Below are 25,274 nucleotides of genomic sequence, written 5' to 3'. Positions count from 1 at the left end.
GTTCGGGTCTTTTCTTCTTGTTGTCAGGCTGGATCTGAGGAAGCAAGGTTCATGGTGCCTCCTAAATACTAGATTTAGGGGTGTTACAGGTAGGTAAGGGCAGGGACCAATGGGTCCCTTCCTGGGTGGGTACATCCCTTATCGTCCCACTCTCCCGTGGGATGGCAGGGACTCTGATTTGTGCTTCACCTCGCCTCCCCCAACTGAGCAGTGGAGTTGGCAGAGTTGGGCACACCTCCTTCCCTCACTTGTTTTTCCCGTCGGCTCTCCCGCTTAAAGTGGGGCGTAGAACCAGTGGGGAGCAGTTGCTGAAAGCAGCAAATGTTCTGGGGAGGCTCACAAAGGCGGGATGCCTTTGAAGCTTCCCCTCTGTGAACCCTGCCCATCCTGGGGGAGGAGGCTTGGCACCTCGTCCCAGGATGTGCCTTGTTTCAGGCCCCCAAGAGCAGCATGTTCTCGATCCAGGGGTCCAGAAACATGTCTGTTGGTGGCAGCCTAAGCAGCCAGGTCCGTAGAAGTTAGTAGAGTTTAAGGGGGCATCTCTATGATGCCCTCTGTTGTGCATTTTACAATAAATTCCACACTGGCATCAGTGTGTTTAATATTCTGAGAAGTTTGATATCAAACTTCCCAGTCTTCAGTGTAACCATTATGGTGTTGTGGAGTTCGTAATGACAAACTCCCAGCACAATATACTCTTAATGGCAGCACTGCACTTACAGTGCCCAGGAATGGGCTTGGGCACTGTAGGGGTACAGAACTCATGCACCTGTATCCTCACCACTGGTGTAGGGCACCCTGCCAGAGGGATGACTGATCTATGGCAGTGCAGTGGTTTGTGGGCATGGTGCACAGAGGTGTGCCATGTCGACTCTTCACTTTGTTCTGGCCCAAGACATGCAGCCTGCAAAGGGCAGTGTGTGAGTGTCAGGGTACAGGACCTCTAAGGGTGGCACAATAAGTGCTGCAGCCCTTAGAGGCCTCTCTGGTCACAGTGCCCTGGGTACCTGTGGTACCATTTACCAGGGGCTGACATGTGGCCAGAGATGCCAACTGGGTTTAGGCTTCAATGCAGTTTTAAGGAAGGAATATAGGCCCTGGGTACCCGATTAGCAGGAGCCCAGGGCACACTTTGTCAAAGAACATCAGCACTTCAGCAAAAAGTGGGGGCATACCATGCAAGAAAGACGGCACTTTCTTAAAACATGGTCTTCAATGTATAAATACACTAGGTTTATGTTTTATTCAAATACATTTGTCAAAAGTAAAAATTGAAAAATACTTGTAATACCAGTACTTCATCACACAACTTGTCACAGTAGTCAAATATGACTGAAGTAGTAGTGTCCAAGTGAAGGATCCCAGAACATGCTTCCTTTCTGAAAATTACTCTGAATGATACTTTTCATTTGTGTATACACCAAGTGAGTTTCGGTTAAGTTTCCTTTATCAAATACACGACTAAGTAGTTTTGAATGTATTCAGAATTACACTTCATTAGTGACGAACGAAGTGAAATTAGCTTGTTGAAGAATAACTTGGAAATGACAATTTGGCAATATTGGCACTGGTTCTGTCTGTATGGGACCAGCTTCGCCACTTTTTGCCTGAAGTGGATCGGTACTAGTGCTTAAAGAAAATCCAGGCACTGAAACCTTGGATTGGCGTGGTTGTTAGATTACTACATCCTGACGAAAAACAGTCTCACGGGATTGAAACGTCTGCAAACCTTCCCTCTTGGCTGTTACATGTAATTTAACTTCAAGGGATTCCACAGACATAGAAAAACCTGGTTATGAACATTATCAATGCATTCAACCATTGGAAATTGTACAGTGTTATCTACGTTCTTGGTGTACCTATAATCACCATTGAAGCACTGCGTCGTCTGCACTATGGTCACTTACTTTGTTGATTGTTACACTTGTTTGGAGTTAAAACATTTCAACATGCAAACTGTATCAGTCCTATATTTTGTTTTCTTTGCAATAAATTTTGATCCGATCAATAGGTCTGCGTAACTCTGGGTTCCTTCTATGACACTTAAGGTGCCACTTTCGAATGAGTCCCATGGGGCACTTGTTAGATTGGCACATACAACAAGTGAATTTCATTAGGTTTTCTTTATCAAAGAAGACAATGTAGTTTTTGAATGTTATCAGAAAGTGGACTTCCCAAGTAATGAACTTTAAAAAAAAAAACACACAAAAAACAGTTCTGACTAAGGTAAATACAACAATAGGGCCTGCAGATTTTTTAACCTTAAAATGTAGTACTTGGTATGTTCCAAAATAACATGGACTGGCAGCTGGTCTGGTTAATTGTCATAGGTTAGCGGGATCCCGAATTGCAATACATGTAACAAAGACACACCTAGGGGAAATTCTAAGAAAAAGCATTGCTACTTTCTTGGAAGAGAAATGTTTACAACTTCATTGAAAAGTCATTCACACGATGGAGGAATGGGACTAAAAATGTATTTTCCTTCTTTACGGACAGGTCAATTTTCATAAGCACTGAAAAACAATTTTACCCCAATTATGGCAGTTGTGTTAATTAAAAGAAAATTGCCAGTGCCTCTAGGGCGGCTGCATTGGAGTCCGAAATCGACACCTTCCTCCCGTAGTGAGCTTTAAGTCTACTAGGAAACTGCTAGATGTGTTTTCCTTAACAGCCAGGTATACTATTCTAAACAGCCCATCTGGCTTTGTTCTGCTTGGTAGTAGCAAAGTATGTTCTGATACTACTGCCCAACAAGTAAGGAGGAGTTCAAGACTATTCTACCTAAGTAGAAAACTATTACTAATAAAAACACATTGCCTGTATTTCGATTACCTTGTCGCCAACATAATGGCCACTAAGAAAGCAGTTTTCCAAGATGAGTGTTACAACAATGCTCGTTGCATAGTCGGAAAGAGGGGGCAGGATATTTTTAACAGAATATTAAGCACCCACTAGTTGAGGGGATCCTCCGACGGGAGCGAAAACTGATACCTTACAGGCTAGCCATAAACTCAACTGATGAAAAATGTCCCACAAACTTTCTTTAGGGAGTGGTAAGCAGCTTGATAACCTGTATCAGAGGAGAGCTACAGGACAGCGCAAAGTACCGAAGGAATTGCAGGGCTGCTTTCTCCTGGCAAGTATTTCAATTGCTGCATACAGGACATGCAGAACCTTTTCCATTTTTTAGCAGACAATGCCCTGTGGGGTGGGAGTTTAGCTTCTTTAAGTTAGCCAGTGTTAAGGCAAAATCAGAAAGCTATTCAGTAAGATAAGAGCCATGCTGCCAAGTCGAACAATGGTAGGGCAGGGATTAAGATCTGGACATACGGTCCAGATAAGATATCTAGTATGCTCAGTATGCTCCTTTGATGCTATTTCACCCGATGGTGTGTTGGATACCACCATCAGAGGGGCAGGATTATTCAGATTTTCCACATTCTGAATTTGTTGAAGTCTGTGAGACTCAATGGCACTGGCAGAAAAGGAGATAGTTCTCCAACCAGATGATCAAAGGAGTGCAGACTCTGGATTTAGATACAGATTTAAGCAATGTATAGTTGGGTGTTTCTAATTTTCCATGTTTGTGAACAGGTTTATCTGAGAGAAACTCCAATCTTGCTGAATGTTGCGAGGCAGCTCAGTGAAGACCAAACCAATGATTTTTCTTAAGACACTCTGCTCAATGCACCTGCTCTGACATTGCTCAGACTCTACAGGCGATCTCCTAGGATTGTCTTATTTCTAGCATATAACTACCAGTCTTACCACTACTAATCAGTGCCAGATGGTTTGGGATCGGGTAACTGTCCTGAATCTTCTTTCCTAAACTACTGTAGGAGATACATGGTTGTAGTGTTGCCGGTCCATATCAGACACATTGTCTGCGAACAATGGCTGAAAATATTTGATTGTACAATTTATTGCCCAGAGTTCCAGAAGACTAATGTGGACGTTCTAGCTTTTACCGAACAAGTTTGATCTAATGAGCACTATAAACATCTCCCAACTGGGAGAAACTGGGTTTCTGTTGCAGTAACCCCCTCACTTTTCAGTGAGAAAAGGGCCTCAGTGCCCTTACTCCAGGAATCAACGCCTCACGTGTTTCAAACAATCAAGTGTTTGTTAAGGGTCTCAAGGTGCTTGGGGGGTTCCCGCAGGTTCCAGTCCATCAAGGAGGGGGTCTGTCGAAGAGCCAGGTTTTGAGGTTTCTTGTTAAGATGGGGAGTGATGTTGTTTGTCTGAGGTGGAGCGGCAGGGTGTTCCAGGCTCTGGCCGCAAGGAAGGAGAAGGAGCGGCCGCCTGATCTGGTCTTTCTGTTGTAGGGACTTCGGTGTAGGAGAGCTGGGCTGATCGTAGCGTCCTTTGGGGTGTGTGGAATTTGAGTCGGCTGTTCAGGTATGCTGGTCCGGTGTCGCGGAGGGCCTTGTGAGCATGGGTGAGCATCTTGAAGGTGACTAGCTTCGATGGGGAGCCAGTGGAGTGTGCGCAAGTGCTGGGAGATATGTCAGTGTCTTTGAAGGTTCAGGACCGGTCTTGCGGAGGCGTTCTGGATGTTTTGTAGCTTGTGTGTGAGGTTTTTGTTTATTCCAGCGTAGAGTGCATTGCCATAGAAGAGTCTGCTGGTGACCAGGGCATGAGTGACGGTCTTTGTGTTCGAGGGGGATCCATTTGAAGGTCTTGCGTAAGAGGCGAAGGGTGTGGAAGCAGAAGGACGAGACAGCATTGATCTGGCGGTCCATTTAGAGTTCGGATTTCGGTTGGTGGCTGCTGACAAGCAGGCCACTTGGTTGTGGAAGCAAAGCTCCTGGACTTTAGCTAAGGGTAAATGGTTAAACAAAGAAGCGCAAAAGGTGCACCCTCAGCGGCACTAGGGTGGCCGGGTGCAGAGTGTGGAGGCCCAATGTTATCCAATGTGCTCAGACGGCAAGTATGGTCTTGAAATCGAATGGTGCCCAGTTAACAGTTACGTTAAGATGACTGATGTTAAATGTGTCTTGAGAGATGGGCTTGAGAATTTCAACATCTTAGACATGCCTATTGGAGTGCCAATCATGATGTGTGACACACAAGGACAATGACACCGCTCTCAATGGCACACAAGTCGGTGCTGCTCCTTTCACCGAGTGAACGGTTTAAATAAATAAATAAACGGTAATGTCAATGACTGATTACTGTCATATGGCAATTCGCCCTTTTTGAATCTTCCCCTACAGGAATCCTGAGAAGGAGGAGGAAGCTACAGCAGTGGAAGAAGCTGAAGCTTCTATGTGGACCTTGTCACTTTTCTTTGTTTGGTCCTATGGCCTTCCAGGTTCCCTCGCACCATGATGCCTCCTTTGTAGTTTAAAGTTTTGCAGCGTGAATCTTTCTGGATTCACTATGCTGTGCATTATTCCTCGGTCTTGTGGTTGGGTCCGGATTCGTAGTCTTTTCTATTTTCTTTTTTTTTTTTCGTAGCCCAGGTGGGCGTCGACGTCCCACCTTTGGTGTATTTCCGGTGACGTCGGCACGCTTCCTGATGAAGCTCTCACTCCTGGGCGCCATCTTCAGATTATTTTTTCCGCGGTTGGGTCTGGATCGTTCCCGAAAGGGCTCCAGACATTTTTGGAGAAAGAAGAAGAAAATACGCACCTTTTGCAAGAAAAAAAAAGAAGAATACAGGAGACTACATCATCGAAGAGGACGACGAAGGAGAAATAGAACTTCGAGAACTTCGACGTCCATCGGAGAATGCAAGCTCAGGGGGCCCCCTGAACGCATGAGATGGACAACACTCCTTTCAAGTTCTGCCATAACTGCCACCACAAGTACGCGCAGAAGGACCAGCACCCGGTCTGCAACCTTTGCCTACCAGTCGAACACGAGAGCGAGGACTGCTACGCCTGCTCCGCCTTCACGCCGAAGACTCTTCGAGTGTGAAAGAGACAGAGGATAGCCAACACCACCATGCAGGGCAAGGGACAGCCACCATCCCTTCGAGATCTGGGGCTATCATCAGAAGAGGAGGACAACGCCGCCGAAGACGACGGCTACACGGTCGTAGAGACCAATATTCCGAAGACTCCAAAGAAGGTAGGAGACTCTAAGGCCCCTAAGACACAGAGAGACCCGAGACTCGAAAAATTGAGGGAAAAACCTCGAAAGCGCTGACGCCGAAAACTTCGGCATTCGCGGCTACACCAAGGCACAGCGGATCCTCTGAGAAGGACTCCCAGGTGCCGAGAGCTGGAGAACAGCAGAAGACGTCGAAAATAGCCCCCGAAAAGGAGCGTTCGACGCCGAGGGAAAGGGACCCGAAGGGCGCTTCAGCATCGACGAAGGACCTAAGAGCCAGCTCGGCACCGAAACCTTCGTCGACGAAAGTCGGCTCTGCGCCCTGTACAACCGGAGAGTGTTGACCCAGACAGACAACACAACAGCGATGTTTTACATCAACAAGCAGGGGGGGACACAAGCAGCCCCGCTTTCGAAACTAGCGCAGGAGATATGGAGATGGGCCATCCCACGCAAGATAGAACTGCTAGCCATACATCTGCCAGGAAAGAACAATGTAGAAGCAGATTGGCTCAGCAGACAGACATCGGCATCCCACGTGTGGGAATGAATATGCTACTTACCAGTATGCATCTGTTCTTGGCATGTAGGGCTGCTAACATTCATATCTTAGCATTAGATCGCCGCCTAGTGTTGGGTCCGGATGATCGCACATTGTTGTCCTGGAAGAGTCTTCGAAGTATCCTGAGATAGGTGGCTCCTCCCCTGGACTACAGTGCGCATGGGCATCGGCTCCATCCCCAGATTGTTTTTCGCCATTGTGGCAGAGGATGGAGTGAAAAGTGTAAAGGATGTCCATGCTAATGATTGAATACAATAGTATATCTGCAGCTGCGACAGGCACCGGGGAGGAGGGTGGGCGATATGAATGTTAGCAGCCCTACATGCCAAGAACAGATGCATACTGGTAAGTAGCATATTCAGTTCGAGGCATGTGGGCTGCTAAATTCATATCTTAGCATAGAATACATAGCAGTCCCTCCATCAGCGGCGGTTGCCCGTGCCAGCTGCAGAAACCTGAAAAAGTGTCTTGAGAACAGCCTGTCCTACAGCCGCTTGCTGTTTGGAATGTACATCAACACAGTAGTGTTTTGTAAAGGTATGTGGTGTAATCCACGTGGCTGCTCTGCAAATGTCCTCTAGAGGAATGTTTCCTAGGAAAGCCATGGATGCCCCCAATTTGCGTGTGGAGTGCGCCTTTGGGGGTATTGTTAAAGTGCGCTTGGCTTTTTGATAACAGATTTGAATGCACTTAACAATCCATCAGGCTATTCCTGCTTTGGAAATCGGGTTGCCTTTGTGTTGTGGTGAGAAGGCAACAAAAAGTTGTTTTGTTTTCCTAAAGTGTTGTGTCCTGTCTATGTAGCACATCAATGCCCTCCGTACGTCTAACGTATGGAGCATTCTTTCCGCCACTGTTTGTGGGTTCTGGAAGAATGCCGGCAAGTCGATAGTTTGGTTGAGATGAAAATGTGACACCACCTTTGGAAGGAATTTGGGGTTAGTACGTAGCACTACCCTATTTGGATGAATCTGAATGAATGGCTCTTGGATTGTGAGCGCCTGTAGCTCACTAACACGCCTCAGTGACGTAATAGCAATTAGGAAAGCTACTTTCCACGTTAGGAATTGTAGTTCACACGAGTGCAGTGGCTCAAATGGTGGTCCCATCAGTCTGGTGAGGACCACATTGAGGTTCCACACCGGAGCTGGCGGTGTTCTTGGGGGAATGACTCGTTTCAGACCTTCAAGAAACGCTTTAATGGCAGGCACCCTGAAGACCGAGAGATGCTGCCTGTTTTGAAGGTAAGCTGCTATGGCGGATAGATGTATCCGAATAGAAGTGAACGCTAGTTTGCACTTATAAAGGTGTAACAGATAGCAAATGATGTTAGGGATAGATGCATCTAGCGGGTTTATGTCATTGTCTGCACAGTAAATGACAAAACGCTTCCATTTTGCGGCATAGCATGCTCTGGTTGACGGCTTCCTCGCCTCCTTGATGATGTTCATGCATTCAGGAGGTAGGTTGAGGTATCCAAACTCTAAGACTTCAGGAGCCAGATCGCTAGGTTGAGCTGGTGCGGATCTGGATGCTGAATTTCTCCATGGTTCTGCGTCAAAAGTCTGGGCGTGAGGCGCAGTCTTTGATGCGGTACCACTGAGAGTTCGAGGAACGTGGTGTACCAGGCCTGGCGCGCCCACGTTGGAGCAACTAGGATGAGTGTCATCGAGTGTTGCCTTAGTTTTCTCGCCACCAGTGGTATCAGAGGTGTCGGGGGAAAAGCGTACGCAAATTTGCCTGACCAGTTCATCCATATCGCATTGCCCTGTGATTGCGGGTGTGGGAACCTGGCGGCGAAGCTTTGGCATTTTGCGTTCTCCCTTGTGGCGAACAGGTCTATCTCTGGACGACCCCACCTTTGGAAGTACGGCTGGAGTACTGATGGATGTATCTCCCACTCGTGCATTTGATGGCTGTATCTGCTGAGCAGATCCGCCATCTGATTGTCCTTCCCTGGGAGGTGTTCTGCCATGAGGAAGATGTTCCTCTGAATGGCCCACTTCCACATGCTCTGAGCCAGGTGAGACAGCTGCGGTGAGTGGGTGCCCCCCTGCTTTTGGATGTAGTACATCGCGGTCATGTTGTCCGTCCGGACTAACACCACTTTGTTGCACAGATGTACAATGAAGGACTTGAGCGCCATGAAGATCGCCATCAGTTCTAGATAGTTGATGTGCATCTTCTGTTGCTGCGTAGTCCATAGTCCCTGCACCGTGTAAGTGAGCAGATGAGCTCCCCATCCCTGGAGAGATGCGTCCGTTGTCAGGATAACCTGTGGCACTGGCTCCTGGAACAGTCGGCCCTTGCAAAGGTTGTGTGGAGTCCACCAATGCAGAGAGTTGTATGCCCGACTGGTAACCAACACTAGGTCTGTTAATTGTCCCTGAGCCTGTGTCCACTGATTTGCTAAGCACTCCTGGAGCGGGCGCATATGCAACCGTGCGTGAGGGACTATGAAGATGCAGGAGGCCATCATGCCTATCAACTGCATGAACACTCTTGCTGGAAGTGAGTGTCTCGGTCTGAACTTTTGGATTAGAGACTGCATGCTGTCTATCCTGACCTGGTTTGGTTGCGCCTTGGCCGTCAGGGTATTGATTGTCGCACCCAGAAACTGCCGGACATGTGCCGGCTGAAGGTGTGACTTTGGGTAATTCAACGAGAAACCCAGGTCGTGAAGGAGGTGAATGGTAGTCGACATGTCCGCGGCGCACTGTTGTTCCGACCTGGCTTGAACGAGCCAGTCGTCGAGGTAGGGGTAGACATGGATGTTCTGCCTCCTGAGGTGCGCTGCTACTGTCGCCAGGCACTTGGTAAACACCCTTGGGGCTGTGGTGACTCCGAAGGGTAGAACTTTGAACTGATAATGCGTGCCTTGGATAGTGAACCTGAGGTACTTTCTGTGGGACGGGTGTAGTGGAATGTGGAAATAAGCATCCTTGAGGTCTAAGGTTGCTAAGAAGTCTCCTTTGTTTAACATGGGAAGAATCTGTTGCAGTGTAAGCATATGGAAATGCTCTGACAGTATATACAGATTGAGGGGACGGAGATCCAGAATTGGTCTGAGAGATCCGTCCTTCTTTGGAATGAGGAAGTACAGGGAATATACCCCTGTGCCTTCCTCCCCCACTGGCACGAGCTCGATTGCTCCTTTTTGCAGCATCACCACCACTTCCTGCTGCAATAAGTGCAAGTGCTCTGCGGACATAGGTCTTTGCCTTGGTGGAATGTTGGGTGGAGTGGATTTTAACTCTAGACAATAACCGTACTGGATAAGTTGTCGCACCCACCTGTCTGTGGTGATGTTGATCCAGACGGGCAGGAACTGCTGTAGTCTCCCCCCGACAGGTGTCAAGTGGTCGGGGGGCAGTGACAGAGAGTCACTGATTGCTTGGGGCAGAGGAGCGTGAATTGTTGGTCCCTCTGCCGCGTCCTTTGTTGCTGTTTCCCCTGTAGCCCCTCTTGTTCTGTTTGGGGTACGAGGATTGTGCTCCACCTCTAGGGAACTGTGACTGCTGACCCATCTGTCCTCTGGTGACTCCACGGGCACCTGAGCGACGAAAACTATTGCCACGAAACTGCTGTGATTGTAGGGCCCCCATAGATTTAGCAGTTTCGGTGTCTTTTTTAATTTTTTCTAGGGTGGTGTCAACATCTGGACCAAACAGTCTATCAGGATTGACTGGTTGATTAAGTATGGTTGTTTGAATGTCAGGTTTAAACCCCGATATGCGGAGCCACGCCTGTCGTCTCAGCATGACACTAGTGTTAATGGCCCTAGCGGCTGTGTCCGCGGCATCAAGTGCACACTTTATGGCCGCGTTGGAGATCAGTTGTCCTTCCTGTATAATCATTTTGGTGCCCTCTTGAAACTGCGGAGGCAGGTGTTGCACAATTTGCTCTAGTGTGTCGTAATGTGACCTATCATAACGTGCCAGTAGTGCCTGTGTATTTGCAATACGCCAGAAATTGGCAGCTTGCGCAGCCACTCTTTTGCCTCCTGCCTCTAGCACTTTGGACTCCTTATCCGGGGGAGGAGCTTCACCCGTTGTCTGGGAGTTGGCCCTTTTACGGGCATTTGCGACCACAAGGGAGTCAAGCAGCAACTGTCCCCGAATGTATGCAGGGTCTGCAGGCGCTGGTCTGTACTTTTTTTCAATACGTGGATTGACCACCCTCGCCCTGGTAGGCTCTTTAAGGATGTCCGCAGCATGCTTGAGGACCCCTTTGAGCATAGGCAGTGTCTTTACAGTTCTTTCCGAAACTGAAAAAGTGTCGAATAGAAAGTCTTCTTCAACTGGGTCAGCATGCATGTCCACATCATGATTAGCAGCTGCCCTCTCAATGAGTGCATGGAAACCTGCAGAATCCTCTGTTGGGGATGCACGTGTACTGAAAGCCTGTGGGTCTTGTCCCACATTTTGGGTGCCTTGGTCCCCTATGTCATCATATGAATCCGGCTGTGCACCTGGTTCATTGACCGGGAAAGTGTATTGGTCATCTTCATCATAGCCCTCACTTTCAGAGTGGTCTGGAGACGGTGTTGGGCTCCTTCTTGGAGGGGGCTGGATAGGTTCCATGAGGCCTGAGGCGTCCTGTGGAAACTTTTTCTTCTTCAGGGGGATGACATAGGATTCCACCGGCTGTGAAGTGATCTTCCTTTTGTAAAGGGTTAATTTGCCGGTTTCTGCGTCTATAAAGCACTCCGACTCCTCTTCTGAGTCGAGAACTTGACCTGAAAGTGCCCCTGCCATAGAAGATTCCGACTTCTTTGGCGTCGATTTTGATGAAAAAGCCTTCGGCGCCACTTTTGGCGGCAGAAGGAAGAGGAGTTTACTTGCAGGCTTGACCGGGACGTCTGTCGCCTTCTGCGGCGATGGCGCCGGCGAAGCAGAGGCCTTCTCCCTAATTCGTTGTAGTGAAGAGGCAATGAGAGATGCGTCGGTGACAGTGGCCTTTGGCACCGACGAGGTGGCCTTGCCTTCGGATCCGACGTTCTGTTGGTCTTTTGGAGGGTTGGACGATGATGCCACGTCCGCCGACCCCGAGTCCTTGGACCGATGCGCAGATGTCCCAGTCGGAGCCGGAGCTGTGGTGCTGGCTTTGGCGGGCTTTGCCGGCGCCGCCGCGCTTGTCTTGTGCGTGCCACCCTTTTTAGAGGATCTCTCCTCCGGCGCCGATTTCGACCCTGTGGAATCGCCAGATTTCTTCGACTTCTGTGGACCGGAGGTCGACGGAGTCGATGAGGCTGCAGGCTTATTCGTTTTTGTTGTTACGATCGCCATCTTAGGGACGCCTGAGTCCTTAAGTTTCGGTTTCGGGTCGGCCATTTTAGGTGTAGTCGATACCGTTGCTTTCAGTTTCGGTTTCGATACCCTCTGCGCAGCAAGTATGTCCGTGGCCGGGCCTGAAGGCGGGGCCGTGGCTTGCGCTACGGGGTCTTGGGTAAGGCCGACAGGCGATCCCGTGACCCGCTCTTTATGTCCGTAAACTTCGGGGCATAGCTCGTCCTCTGAGCTATCTTCCGCGGCCCCATAAACCTCTTCGTCGTCCCCTACCTCGTCGACGTATTCAAGGCCTTGACCCACGACTCAGTCGTCGTCCTCCGGATCTGCCTCGACCTCCGTCTCGGGCGGGGAGATTTGAAGATGATGGCTCTGGTCCTCCTTCTTGGTCGTCGAAGATGTTTTCTGGATCCGGGGCCGCTTGTTTGGCCACAAGGCGCACCGCGCGCCGAATCGTGAGAGTCTTTTTTGACCTGAAACTCGCACAGGCCCTGCAGTTTCCTTCGTTATGGTCTGGCGAAAGGCATTTGTTACAGACCGGGTGCACGTCTATATGTGGGTATTTGGACCCACAGAGCGGACAGAGTTTAAACGGACTCCGCTCCATGTTGGAAACTCGGTGTCGAGTCGCGATGAGAAGGCCTCGATGTCCGAAGAGTGGAAATACTCCGCTGATTCCGGCTCCGAGAGACGGAAGAACTCGAGACCGCACGCAAACAATACCGACGTAAAGAACACAAAGCCTTTTGGCCGTTTAAAGTTATGTTTTCTCGGTTCCGACAGAGAGACGTCGAGACCGCATCCGAACCCAATGGCGGAAAAAAACAATCTGGGGATGGAGCCGATGCCCATGCGCACTGTAGTCCAGGGGAGGAGCCACCTATCTCAGGATACTTCGAAGACTCTTCCAGGACAACAATGTGCGATCATCCGGACCCAACACTAGGCGGCGATCTAATGCTAAGATATGAATTTAGCAGCCCACATGCCTCGAACCTCCATGCACAAGAGACAAGAAGGCTCTTCGACAGGTGGGGGACACCGTCGGTAGACCTATTTGCAACACGCCAGAATGCAAAATGCCAAAACTTCACATCCAAACAGCCCGGGGAGGGCTCCCTGGGGAATGCCCTACGGATAGACTGGTCCAGGACATTTGCTTACGCTTTTCCCCCCCCGATACCACTGATACACAAGGTGCTCAGCAAGTGCAGAGCGAGCAACATGACCCTGATACTGGTGGCACCACAGTGGGCCAGGCAGACATGGTACTCGCAGATCATGGAGATGACACAGAGGGCACCCCACAGATTCGGGAGAAGAAAGGACCTACTCTCCATGCAAAACCGACAAGTGCTGCACCCAGAGCCAGAGAGCCAGAGCCTCGTAGCGTGGCTCCTGAGGACATAGAGTTTGCGCATTTGAAACTGTCAGAACGCACCCTAAGGGTACTTCGGAAGGCACGGAGACCCAGCACACGGAAGTGCTACGTAGCGAAATGGAAGAGATTTACGCTGTGGTGCAGGAGGGAAAAGCTACACAATAAGATGAAAAAGGACTCAACAGTGCTAAAGTACCTCACGCACCTGCTTGACAAAAATCTGAGCTCATCCTCACTGAGGGTTCACTTGGCAGGGATAGTCGCTTACACGAGAGGAGAAACGTGCAAGAGTTTCTTCACATCACAGGTCGTTAAGAGATTCCTGGAGGGAGCAAAGAGGATCGCACCGCCAAAGAGGGTGCCACCACCTGCATGGAACCTAAACCTGGTCCTAGCTGAACTCATGAAGGAACCTTTCGAACAGATTCACAAGGCCTCCCTAGAAATGGTGACCATGAAAACAGCTTTCCTGGTAGCAATCACTTCACAGAGTGAGCGAACTGCAGGCACTAACACTACAGGAACCCTACATACAGATACACAGCGATAGGGTACTTCATGCCAAAGGTGGTGTCAAGGTTCCACTTGAATCAAACCATACAGATACTGAGTTTCTTCCAAAAACCAGCAACAAGAGCTGAGAGGGCACTGCACACTCTGGACGCCAGAAGGGCAGTCATGCACTACATTGAGAGAACAAAGAAACACAGGAAAACAAAGCAGTTCTTTGTGTCCTTCGCTAACAGTTTCATGGGGAAACCAGTAACTAAAGGTACAATTGCGCGATGGATCGCCCAAACAATACAGTTCTGCCACAAGCAGGCAGGTCAGGAACTAACAGAGGGGACACATGCCCACTCTACCAGGAAAAGAGGAGCTACAATAGCTTTCCTAGCTAACCCACCAATTCAGGACATATGCCTGGCGGCAACATGGGCTTCTGTGCACACGTTCACGAAGCACTACTGTGTGGATATACAGATGAACAAGGAAGCACAAGTCGGACAAAGGGTGCTTCAACACATATTCAATAACCAACGCTCAACTTCCACCCAGCTGCCACAAACATGAGAAACCGCTACAAAGTCTATGAACAGCATAGTGAATCCAGAAAGATTCACGCTGCAAAACGAATAGTTTCTTACCTGTCGGTGTAGTTTTGGAGCTTGATCTTTCTGGATTCACTAGCGAACCACCCACCTCCGCCAGAAAGATGAGGCTGGAGAGATAAGGTGGTTGAAACAAGGACAATACTTGGAAAAGAAGCCTTAAAGGTTAAAGCGGTGAAAAAACTTTAGTTGAACATTACCATAACTTCGGTAACAAGACGAACACGAGAAAAAAGAATCCAAAGATGGCGCCCAGGAGTGGGAGCTACCGCAGGAAGCGTGCCAACGTCACCGGAAATACACCAAAGGTGGGACGTAGACGCCCACCTGGGCTACGGACAAAATTATGCTAGACAGCTCCACCTCTACGTCAATAGTTTAACGCAATCAATAAAGATGCTTCAAAGCAGAATCATACTTCTGCCAAAAGTTCAAACTTTGTGCTGATGTCCTACCAAAAGCAGCAGAAACTGAGAATGTAGCTTCATAAAGACAGCGACAAAATTAAGTGTTCACTATCTGAGAAACAACATTTTCTTTCCAGGGCAGACATCACTGTGGAAGGGAACGATGGGTGTTGGTAGCAAACATTCACTGAAAGGGGTCTGCGGAAAAAAGGTGGTGGTGCTGTGTTTGTAAACGGCAGGCCTATTAATTCTGGTTCCCAAAGAAGGAAACCCATCACCTGTCTCCGGAACAGTATCATACAAGGGGGTGGGGTCAGGCTTGGGTGACAGTCCCAAAATCAGTGGGATTCAGCAATAAGGAGCTCATACAAGTTTCACACTATTTGATAATAGGACCTTGTAAGAAAGGGCCCTCTTTTTGCATGGTTGACCCCGCTTTTTGCCAAACTGTTGATGTACTTTGACTGTGCCACCCTTAAGAGTCCCTGTACATTGCACACACACTGCCCTTGCAGGCTGCATGTTTTGGGGCAGAACAAAGTGAAGAGTCGACATGACACACAACCCTGGCATAGGTCAGCCACCCCTCTAGCTGGGTGCACTACACCAGTGGTGAGGGGTACAGGTGCATGAGCCGTGTACCCCTACAGCGTCTAAGCCAATTCTTAGACATTGTAAGTGCAGTGCTGTCATTAACTCCGCAGCACAATAATGGCTTTACTGAAAACTGGGGAGTTTGGTATCAAACTTCTCAGCACATTAAACCCACACTGATGTCAGTGTGTGATTTAATGAAAAATGCACTCAGAGGGCATCTTAGAGATGCCCCTGGAAAACGACCTAACTCTAGTGTCCTGGCTGAGTGGCAGCTCATCAGCTGCCACCACTAGACATGTTTCTAGACCCCTGGGTCGAGAGCCTACCACTCTCGGGGGTCGGCGAAATCCCGGTGTCCTGCAGTCAGCAGCCCTCAAGAACCCGAAGGACAGGCCCTCCCTTCCAAACCCAACACTGTCTCCCGTGAGCACTGGATTTGCTCTCTCAGACTCTGGCTCCAGCCAAATCTGTGAGAGTGCCCCACTCTACACCAAACGCCCACTGCCTGAAGTCAAGTGGGCCAACACAACAAGGTGGTCTCCCCGGTGCTCCGGACCGGAGATCTGGTGATCTGACCTGCCTCGAATCTCCAACCGACAATTGCAGCCCCCTTTCTGGAGAATTCCCAACCCCCCGACCACGAACAGAGCTAGTAAGAAAACCCGACGTCTAAAGACACCCCTGCACCAGACGTCCCACTGCCCCTTGGGTGGCCCAACCAAGTGTCCCAGCATCCCAACTTACCTTTCCAACTGGTGGTCACCTCCAGAAGATCGTGGCCCTGAGCCTGCAGTGTTTGTTGCAACCGGAGAAACTCCATTAAAATCAACAGGGCACCCAATGCCAAAACAGCACCCTGCACCCAGCCGCCCCTGTGCTGCTGTGTGTACCTTGGGTGCTAAACTGTATCCCCCTGTTCCCTGAGCTTAATACCAGGAGCTTTGCTCCCACAACCTTGTGGCCTGCTCATAAGCAGCCACCAGCCTTGTGGCCTGCTCGTAAGCAGCCACCAACCGAAGATCCCCTATTGGATCACATTGGGCCTCAGCACCCAGCCGCCCTAGTGCCGAAAAGGGTGTTCTAAGAGTGTATCCTCGACGCTGGGGGAACCCTAGTACTAACCCCATAATACCAACTCCCACAAATAATTACTTAACTGCAAACCGTTAACTCTATTTTCTCCCATAGGATTACATTGACTGTTTTTCCTTGAAAATTCTTTGTGGAGTTGGTTTGTATGAAACATTGAAAAACTACAAATGTACCAAAAGTGAGTAACTTACCTTTTGTCTAGGAAATGTCTCAGTGTGATATCTAGGCATATCACACTGATTAGCAAAAGTAATCTAAAAAGTAGCATACACAGCAATCTGTAAAATAACTGGAAAGTAATTTTGAACTGTTTATTTACTTGTAATGCAAACAACTGCATTTGAACCTGCATTCAACTGTATATCATTGCATAAGATTTTGAAACTGTTATTTCACTTACCTGCACCAGGCTTGGCTTGGCTCTTGAAATAAACTAAATAATATTTTTGATACAAATTGGTCTGAGTTCAGTCTTTGAGTGTGTGACATCATTTGCTGATTGAGTGTGTACAACAAATGCTGAACACTACCCTCTGATAAAGCCTTACTGCTCGCCCACACTACCACAAATAGAGAGTGAGGTGTTATCTACTTTTACCTCTGCCTACCGTTTGGTTTCTACTGGAGTCTGTGCACACTATACCTCATTTTGGTATAGTATATACAGAGCCAGCTTTCTTCATTGTTGGACCAGCTGTGGGATATACAAATTTGCATTTGTTGTACTTACTTGGTCAACACCTGATCACACGACAGAACTCCTAAATTGTTTTTACAAATTCAGATTTTTGAATTGACACATTTTTCTAAATTACTAAATGTCTTGTTAGGGCCGTGGTCAAGTCCCTTTAGAGTCTTAGAAAAATAAAAACTCACTATAGTTGGGGGTAAGAGGGTTAGAAACCTTTTGTATACCTCATTTTGGTATAGTATATAAAGAGCCAGCCTCCTACAGAACTGCCCCAAACAAAACTTTCAGTTTTGGCAGCCAGCCCTGGTCGCCTGTGGTGTTTTTTCATTCTTATGCACATCTACTCGGTGCTCAGTCTGCCCCAAGCCCCCTACTTCTTCCCGAGTGTTTACATATTGAGTCCCACATACATCTCAGCAAGGCTACTAAGGGGGCGAACTTCCAAATAAATACCTTGAGGAAACTGAAACCCTTCCTCCCAGCAAAAGACTTCCAAACAGCAGTACAAGCTCTAGTCATCCCTCGCATAGACTAAGGGGGAGGCCACAGAGGGCCACGCTGCCGAACGACAACTGCACCCCCTCAGAGCGTCACTAAATGCGGCTGCAAGACTCATCACTGGATCAAAAAAGCATATCTCCCCTGACTTCAAATCCTTGAACTGGCTGCCTCTTGAAGCCAGAATACAGCTGAAAATTGCCTGCATGACGCACAAGGCTATACACCTGAAATCACCCAGCTACCTCACTCATAAGTTGACAATGTCCGGTGGGTCCAGAGCTACCAGGAGTACAAACAATCTTCTGTTGAAACCGCGAAGATTCCGGAAGGAAAAAAACTTACAAACGCTCCTTCTCTGGAATGGCGCCTAGGATCTGGAACGCACTTCCTCCTGAAACGAGGCTCATCTCTTCCTCCCTTCTTTTTAAGAAAGAAGTCAAAAGTATCCTTATGGCTAAATACACTTGAACAATTCGTTTGATTTACATTGCGAACAGTAGTATCAGTATTCTGTTATGATACAGCCTATATATTCCTATGTACGTGTGTCTGGACTTATATTAGTCTAAAGTGCTTAGATCCTTGCTACCTCATATCAGTTTTTTATCGATTTCGGTATTATTCACAGCGTTTGGATGGCCTACGCTCCAACTAGGCCGTGCTACCTCATACCTGTACTATACGTAATTTGTTTTTTGCTATGTACATGAACTTGATGATCTCCCTCCCTACTATCCCCCCTTGTTCCCCTACCCTTCCACCTGCCTGTGTAAAGCGCTCTGTTATCTGCAAAGATCTTGTTCGCGCTATATAAAACTCTCAAAATAAAGAAATAAATAAATCTCCTCCCTGCAGTAGTTCGAATTTTATCGGCCACTCTTTGATCAGGCCAGGCTAAGCCAAGTACTCCACAATTTATAGTAATTTGCATGGCTACTAAATTATAAAGTGGATAAAAGAAACTAAAATCATGTTGCTTATACTGGGGAGAAAAACTACTCCCTCAACTCTAAGAGCTCTTGAAATGCAGAGGTCTCTATGATCGAGTGAATGAGAAACAGGAGCAGCAGAGCAGCACAGCGGCGACTCCCTCTGCTACAGTGAAGTTTAATTATTCCAAGACTAATGACCCACATGTCACAGTGCAAAAAATAAAAAGGTTACCTTTGGCCTATGCACTCCATTGTGCAGCTCGCAGTGTAACTTCAGGAAGAGCTTCAGTCGCTCGCGGGAAAACAAGGTGGGCTTCCGGCTATTGAAATTAAAACATTAAAAGATTCACACCTACAGATCACAAAACACTGAAGAAATAAAGCTCAAGAATCCACTTTTATGATCGGTACTCAAAAGCCACCACACATTTAACTGTGTCCCCCTCAGCAAACACCAGCCACCTCACAGACACATCACTAAGGAAGGAAAAGGAAGTTATATGTAATCCTATCCAGAATGGAATATTCTCTGAATTCATAAACAGAAAATATATTCAGACACTTAATTTTTAAAAATAATTTTACATAAAAAGAACCTTAATAAAACACCACTCCAGAAACTCATTTTAAAATGTAAAAAATATAACAGGGAATAACCTTTAGGCTATACTATGAGACGACCCCTTAAAGGATTCTATTACACAACAGTCTAGTCAAGCACACTAGGTTCAGTCTGGCAGTTAATTTCTGGAGGCCAAGAAGAGGAACTATCTGATAAAACTTAAAAAAACAAACTGTCTCTTCAGCACAGGATGTAGGCGCCGGAGAAAGTAAACATTTCTTTTCCATCACAGAATTCTCAGATATATTCATGAGCGGCAGAACAAGGCAGGACATCTGAATTTCTAGCCATAAGTGGGAAACCAGAAACACAGTAATTGTGGATACACGTTTTCTGTGAGAGTTTGGCCCATCAAGAGGAGCATTCTGACAGCAGTCTTTAGAATTTTTCATCAAAAGTATGAATCTATGCCCAATAAATGCTTGGAATCTATCACTCCTAATGAGTAGCAGTGAATTTCTTCCACTTGGTGAAATAAGGTCTAACTAGCCAGATTAGAGTTTGACATCTATCTGGTAGCAAACAACAATGCAGCAAACTGCGCCACTAGCCTTGGTCTGTTTACGGGAAGCCAATCCAGGGCAAACAGCTCCATGGTTGATAAAGAGCAGTTTAGAGCTGCGGTGTAGGATTAAACATTTTAGGACTATACCATACAAGCTAAAACACACCAATCTTTCTACCGAATTTTGTCAAGACCAATGTGACCGGCTGTATGGAAACTGGTCCCGCCACAAGAAAGTCCAGAAGGACCTCAGGCATGAAGAATGCAAGGTCTCAGATACCTTACTACAGGGAAAAACGGGGTCACTGTCGTCCATGGGCGAGTTTGCAACTAGCTTGCCTTAAGTGATAGTCGCTAAAATGGGACAAGTGATTGACTCTGCCCTACTCATAAGTATGAACGAGTGCCACCACCAATTCAGTCAGAATAAAGATGAGGATATTGTATCCTAACTGCAAGGAAAAGCTTAAAGTGCTTTCAGGATTGTGTTCAAAATTGTTTAAGGAATATGGTGCTTTGAAAAGGCATTTATGATTGAAGAAAACTGAAGGCCATGTGTAACCAAATAATGAACAGGCTATACAGTCTTCATGTCAGGGTCACAGGTTTACCTTCTCTAGGCACCAGATAAAGAACCAATAACACTTGAAGACGCAAGCTAACAAACGTAAATGCAGCTGAATGATCAGCGAAACAGTAGGACGTTGAACATGCAGAAACAAAGAGCAAATAATCTCAATCAATACAAATCCTTGGTAATAGCTAGGGCTCTGAAATTCTTGTTCTGTGAGAAAAAAAGCATGTCCAACTCTTCTGTGCATAATGGGACAGTGGCGCCTCCAGAATCATCCTTCATTCTGCAGTCATAATAAAAATCTACTCATAGCAGCACCGGCTTCTCCTGTATTTTTTCAGCCTAAAAAGAATTTATGGAGTGGCCTTTTCAGTCAAATGTACATTACGATGACTTTTGGCATTACTGATATCGCAAACATGCACTGGTGAAGCAAATACATCTGGTTTAAATGCGCTAACATTCTGACACTTCGTGCGTTAACACCAGAAACAGAGGGGTCTTTCATGCAAGCACTCGATGGAGGTTAAAGGATACACCCTAACAGACCACCGTATTGGGAGCGACAAACGAATATTTCACTGGGGCAAGCCAAGACTCGACTGAAGACTCCAGCTAATGACTGAAGAAAGCCAATGGCTGAAAGTTGACCTCAAGTCCACTCAATTTAAAGTATTTGCAACATGACAATTTGACAGCTGCTCAGTCAAAACCAGACCACAACGTTTTAACACTAAGGCACAAGTGTTCTATCCTTTTCTTAAAGCACATTTAAAAACGTGTTCCAGGCACACCTACATACGCACAGAAATGAATTCAGAAAACAATCCACGAATAAGATTTCCCTGCATAGATGCCCCCCCACCCGCCCCCTTTAGTGGATGAAGCTTCTACCCCGAACAGTATCCATCTCAACGTCCTCTTCAGGGTGACCCTTCTCCACACATCCTTACTCCATCCTCCCAGAATAAAAACCACCTCAAAAGCCCCCAGGACGAAGGTTTGCTAACTGTACCAGCCACGTTTACCTCCCTCTTCTCTAAACAGCACCCTATTTGAGACATACACTTGAAGACAGTACGTCATCCCACCCCTCCCCAGATCCACAACATCGGGTCAGTGTGCCCACCCAGAGCTCACCTGATCTGGCTCGCCTTCACCGTCACAGACTCGTACCGCTCCTGCTTAATCGGCTTTACCTTGTACTTAAACAAAGAAGGGTCAATAGCAGAGGGTCGCTTCCTGGAAAAGAAAACACTAGAATTTAATAATTTCACACAGTGCTGCTCTGCCCATGCTGGGAGTAGGTGTGCTTAACGTAAGAGTAACCAAAGAAAGATTATTTCTCTATCAGTCTAATTTAAGAAACACTGAAATTTAATACGCGGTATGCGAAGTTCCCCTAATGGAAGCCCTGAAAGCTCAAACTCATACCATGGTAACACCTACCAGAGTAACAGAGGAATTACTATTAACTCTAATAAACAAGCTGCTCCCAGTTCTCCCCCACTGCACCTCATGACCCCCGGAGTCACCAACCACAAATCTGAGCCAAGACCCTTTCAACTCTTCCAGAGAACCTGCCGAGAGTCGTACCAAGCCTTCTCAGAGCTTTCAGGGTTCCACGCTGGATGCCAGAGTATGCTTCCAGCTCATTTGATTTGCTTTGCATTTTGGGATTTAAAAAGGACTACAAGTCCCAAAATACAATTCTGGATTGGCTGAGCTACTCCTGTGTGGATCTGGGAAACGCAAGAGCTCTGCCTACTGTATTAAGTCGCAGAGCCAGTTGGCCAGGAGAGAGCTATGTTCCTCCACTACTACCAGCCTGTGATACACTCCTTTCCTTCTGAAAGTCTGAGATGGAATCCCCCAACACTTCCCTTTAAATGTTTGTCATGGGCTGGCCCACCAAATCCCACCGAGTTCTGTTTGTTTTCTCCCTTCTCCATAAGCCTGGGGTAGACTGCTTCATACAGAAAGACTTGTTATGGGCTTTCGTCCCTCCCCAAAGGCCCGTGATGGGCTCCTTTGCTTCCATGATGGGCTCTTTTACTCCTGCCTGGTTAAACCTAAAATGCAATGTTTCTCACGGCTTCACCAACTGATGAGTGAACCCTGTGGGTGGACAAGAATCACAAAAAACCTGGAGGCGGCTCCATGGACCATGCTTGCAGGAAGCTCACCCATTCTGAGCAGAGGCTTTGGGGGTCTCTGGCTCCTCATCACTGTCACTTATGACGATGGTCTCCAAAGCAACGCCAGGTGTGTTCTCAGTGTGTCCATTCACCATCCCATTTTCCTTCGGTGGGGGCTTCACCTCCTGGATCATGCACTGTAACCTGCAGAGCGAATGACGTTACAAACCAAAGAATGCTTGCACTTCCCCCTCAAAACAAAACCGCATCACTCCTTTGCTCTCGACACTGAGAAATGTCTCTCAGCTACATCTGTTCTTATTACCAGGGATAAGCGAATTTAGTGTAATTTGTTTTCATGTAATTATACGAAATTTCTGGGAAATCATGCAAAATTCTACAAGAAGCAAATCCTTCATTCGGCACTAGATTTTTGCATGAAATATGCACACATCCACTTTGGACGCAAGGACACATTTAGCTCTGAAAAAATAGCTCTATAAACATGCTGGTAAGAGCCCTTTGCATTATAGTTGTGTGCATTGCTTTTGCAGTCCTGCACTATAATTCTGATGCAAACTCTGTAATTAAGGAATGTGATGTGATTCTTAAATTACATGAATCGCACTGGTGTAACTGAAATCTTCAAAACCAACAGTTGATGGACAGAATGCAGAACAATGTCATACATACATTCACCCGAGTACAGAGATCTGGGCCTAAATCCATCGTTTTTTTGCACTCCACACCACCCCAGTTCAGACATGGCCATATGCAAATCAGCTCTGACCCTGTGCCCCATGGGAACAGTCCAGTCCGAACTGCCAAGCCATGTCTTTCCTGGACCGGATTCAAGCATCCTAGGACCAGTTTCTGGCTATCAGCCGTCTTCAGCCAGGATAGCTTGACTCCAGTGGTGTGGAGAGCATGGGACTCACGTCTGAGCATACCCATCCCACTCGGGGTGACAAATGTAACTGAAATCTTGCCTGCTCGTACGGATTACGTCCATCGACACTGAGCAAGATCTGCTTAAAAGCTAAAGCTTCCAAAATAAAAATAACACTAACAAGGCCTGCGTGTTGCCATCTACATCTCTTTTGAACAAGTAGAGAAGCCAGGGGGATAATGAAATCGAACAATCAGTAGCTCGAATAACCACAGAATACGCCAGTTTACTTCAAATACCATACATTACTTTTAGCCTTATTTCCGTATACGTTTCAGCAGGAAGCAGTCTCTGTATAGGATATTATCAGTAGGTGGTAATACCCAGTAGTTGGTAATATCTTGCAGAGTCCAGGGCTTCCCCAAAAGTGTACATGGCTGAATGTAAAACCCAAAGTGCTCTATTAGTGGTCGTGTGGGCGAGCAGCCTTGGGCCTTACACAGAAGAGAGCAAGACATGTATTGCACACGTGATCAAGAATGGACACACGACTCAAGGAGATCCACACCAATTTTATAAAATTATACTTAGCACTCTTTTTTAAGACCCAGGTCTTCATAATAAGGTCAGTACTTTTTTTTATTAAAAATACTTTCAAAAATCGACACCAACTTTTTCACACTGTCCAATGTTATCCTATAGGGAAAACAATTTTGCGGTTAAACAGCTAAGTATTGAACTTACAATTTCAGTCAACGGAGCCAAAAGTCAGCAAGGGCCAGGGGTCAGGTAGGTATAAAAAATCAGCACCAAACATACATCACCAGCAACACATGGGGCAGACGGGTGCAGGGTGCAAATTTGACATCAGGCGCCCAATGCTTTTCAATAAGGGTCTTCTTGACGGAAGAAAAGAGGCTACAGGTGTGGCACCGGAGGTTGCCGGAGGAAAACAAACTACAGATAAGGTAAACAGATGTAGGGGGTTGTAGAAGCACCATGTGTTCAGCTCACCAAGGCCCGGGGGCTTCGGGTGCCTTTGGATGCGTCATTTTCTGACCGGAGCAGGTATCGGTCGGGGGGAGCCTATGGATTCGCACTGCAGGCACCGACAGGGATGGCAGAAGAGGTCAGAAGGAATTGGGTTCCTTGATACCCTTTCTTCACTATATTTTACCAAATTAATTGCTTTAAACCTGGTACACAATGAAAAACCAATGCAAGGAACAGCTCAGTTATTGGCTCTGGGTACCTCAGGCTCTTGGTGAATCTACAGGACCTATATAACCCCACACCCATAAAGGTCCAGCTGCTGTCATGGTATATTGCTTTAAAAAAAATCTGCCATACTTGGAAGTTACAGATGAAAACATAGGCACAATGGCTGTTTGTTTATCACCTCAATTTCAATATTTTTTTTATTTTAACTGTGTTTATATAGGAAAACCTTGAAGGATCTACACAAATGACCCCTTGCTGAATTCAGAATAGTCTACTTTTCCGAACTATACAGCAAATTTGGGGTGTATACCTTATCTAGACAAAAGGGTTGCAGGGTCCTAAGAGCGAGCAACCCCCAAATAGCCAAAAAAGGCTTAGCACCTTGGGGTGTGAAGGGGGGGAAATGTGTTGCAGTGAAGAGGTTAAAAACTAAAATAGGATACGCAGAAATGTTATGTTAGCATGTCCGGACAGTGACTAGAGCCGAAAACCTATTTTATTTGTAGAAAGACTGGATGGCCCATACAGAAACATGTGGAAGCTAAATAAATGTTATCTCAGGGTAGGAATCCGCTAAAAGCACAATCAAACCTTTAGTTTTAATATTTATTAAAATTCCAATTCAATACTGGTGTCTGAATTAAAAAAAAAAATTTAACAGGTTATTTTGGAAGTTATCTTTCCCCTTTCTAAAGTCACTGGAGG

The 25,274-nt window shown here is 47.0% G+C and overlaps 1 protein-coding gene across 1 annotated transcript in view; it reads right to left on the bottom strand.

The window, feature by feature from the left end:
* Nucleotides 1–25,274, bottom strand: part of BAZ1A (bromodomain adjacent to zinc finger domain 1A) — a 510,573-nt gene that overhangs the window by 425,440 nt on the left and 59,859 nt on the right. Inside the window, exons 3-5 of the mRNA XM_086936946.1 lie at nt 22,508–22,663; nt 21,462–21,563; nt 18,853–18,940 (exon numbers count right to left, since the gene is read on the bottom strand). Of these exons, the coding sequence (XP_086793072.1) occupies nt 18,853–18,940; nt 21,462–21,563; nt 22,508–22,663 (346 nt within the window). The remainder of the gene's footprint in view (nt 1–18,852; nt 18,941–21,461; nt 21,564–22,507; nt 22,664–25,274) is intronic.

Source organism: Lissotriton vulgaris, chromosome 9, assembly GCF_964263255.1.
Source record: "Lissotriton vulgaris chromosome 9, aLisVul1.2, whole genome shotgun sequence".
Lineage (NCBI taxonomy): Eukaryota > Metazoa > Chordata > Amphibia > Caudata > Salamandridae > Lissotriton > Lissotriton vulgaris.
This window is presented reverse-complemented; position numbering and strand designations above follow the sequence as displayed.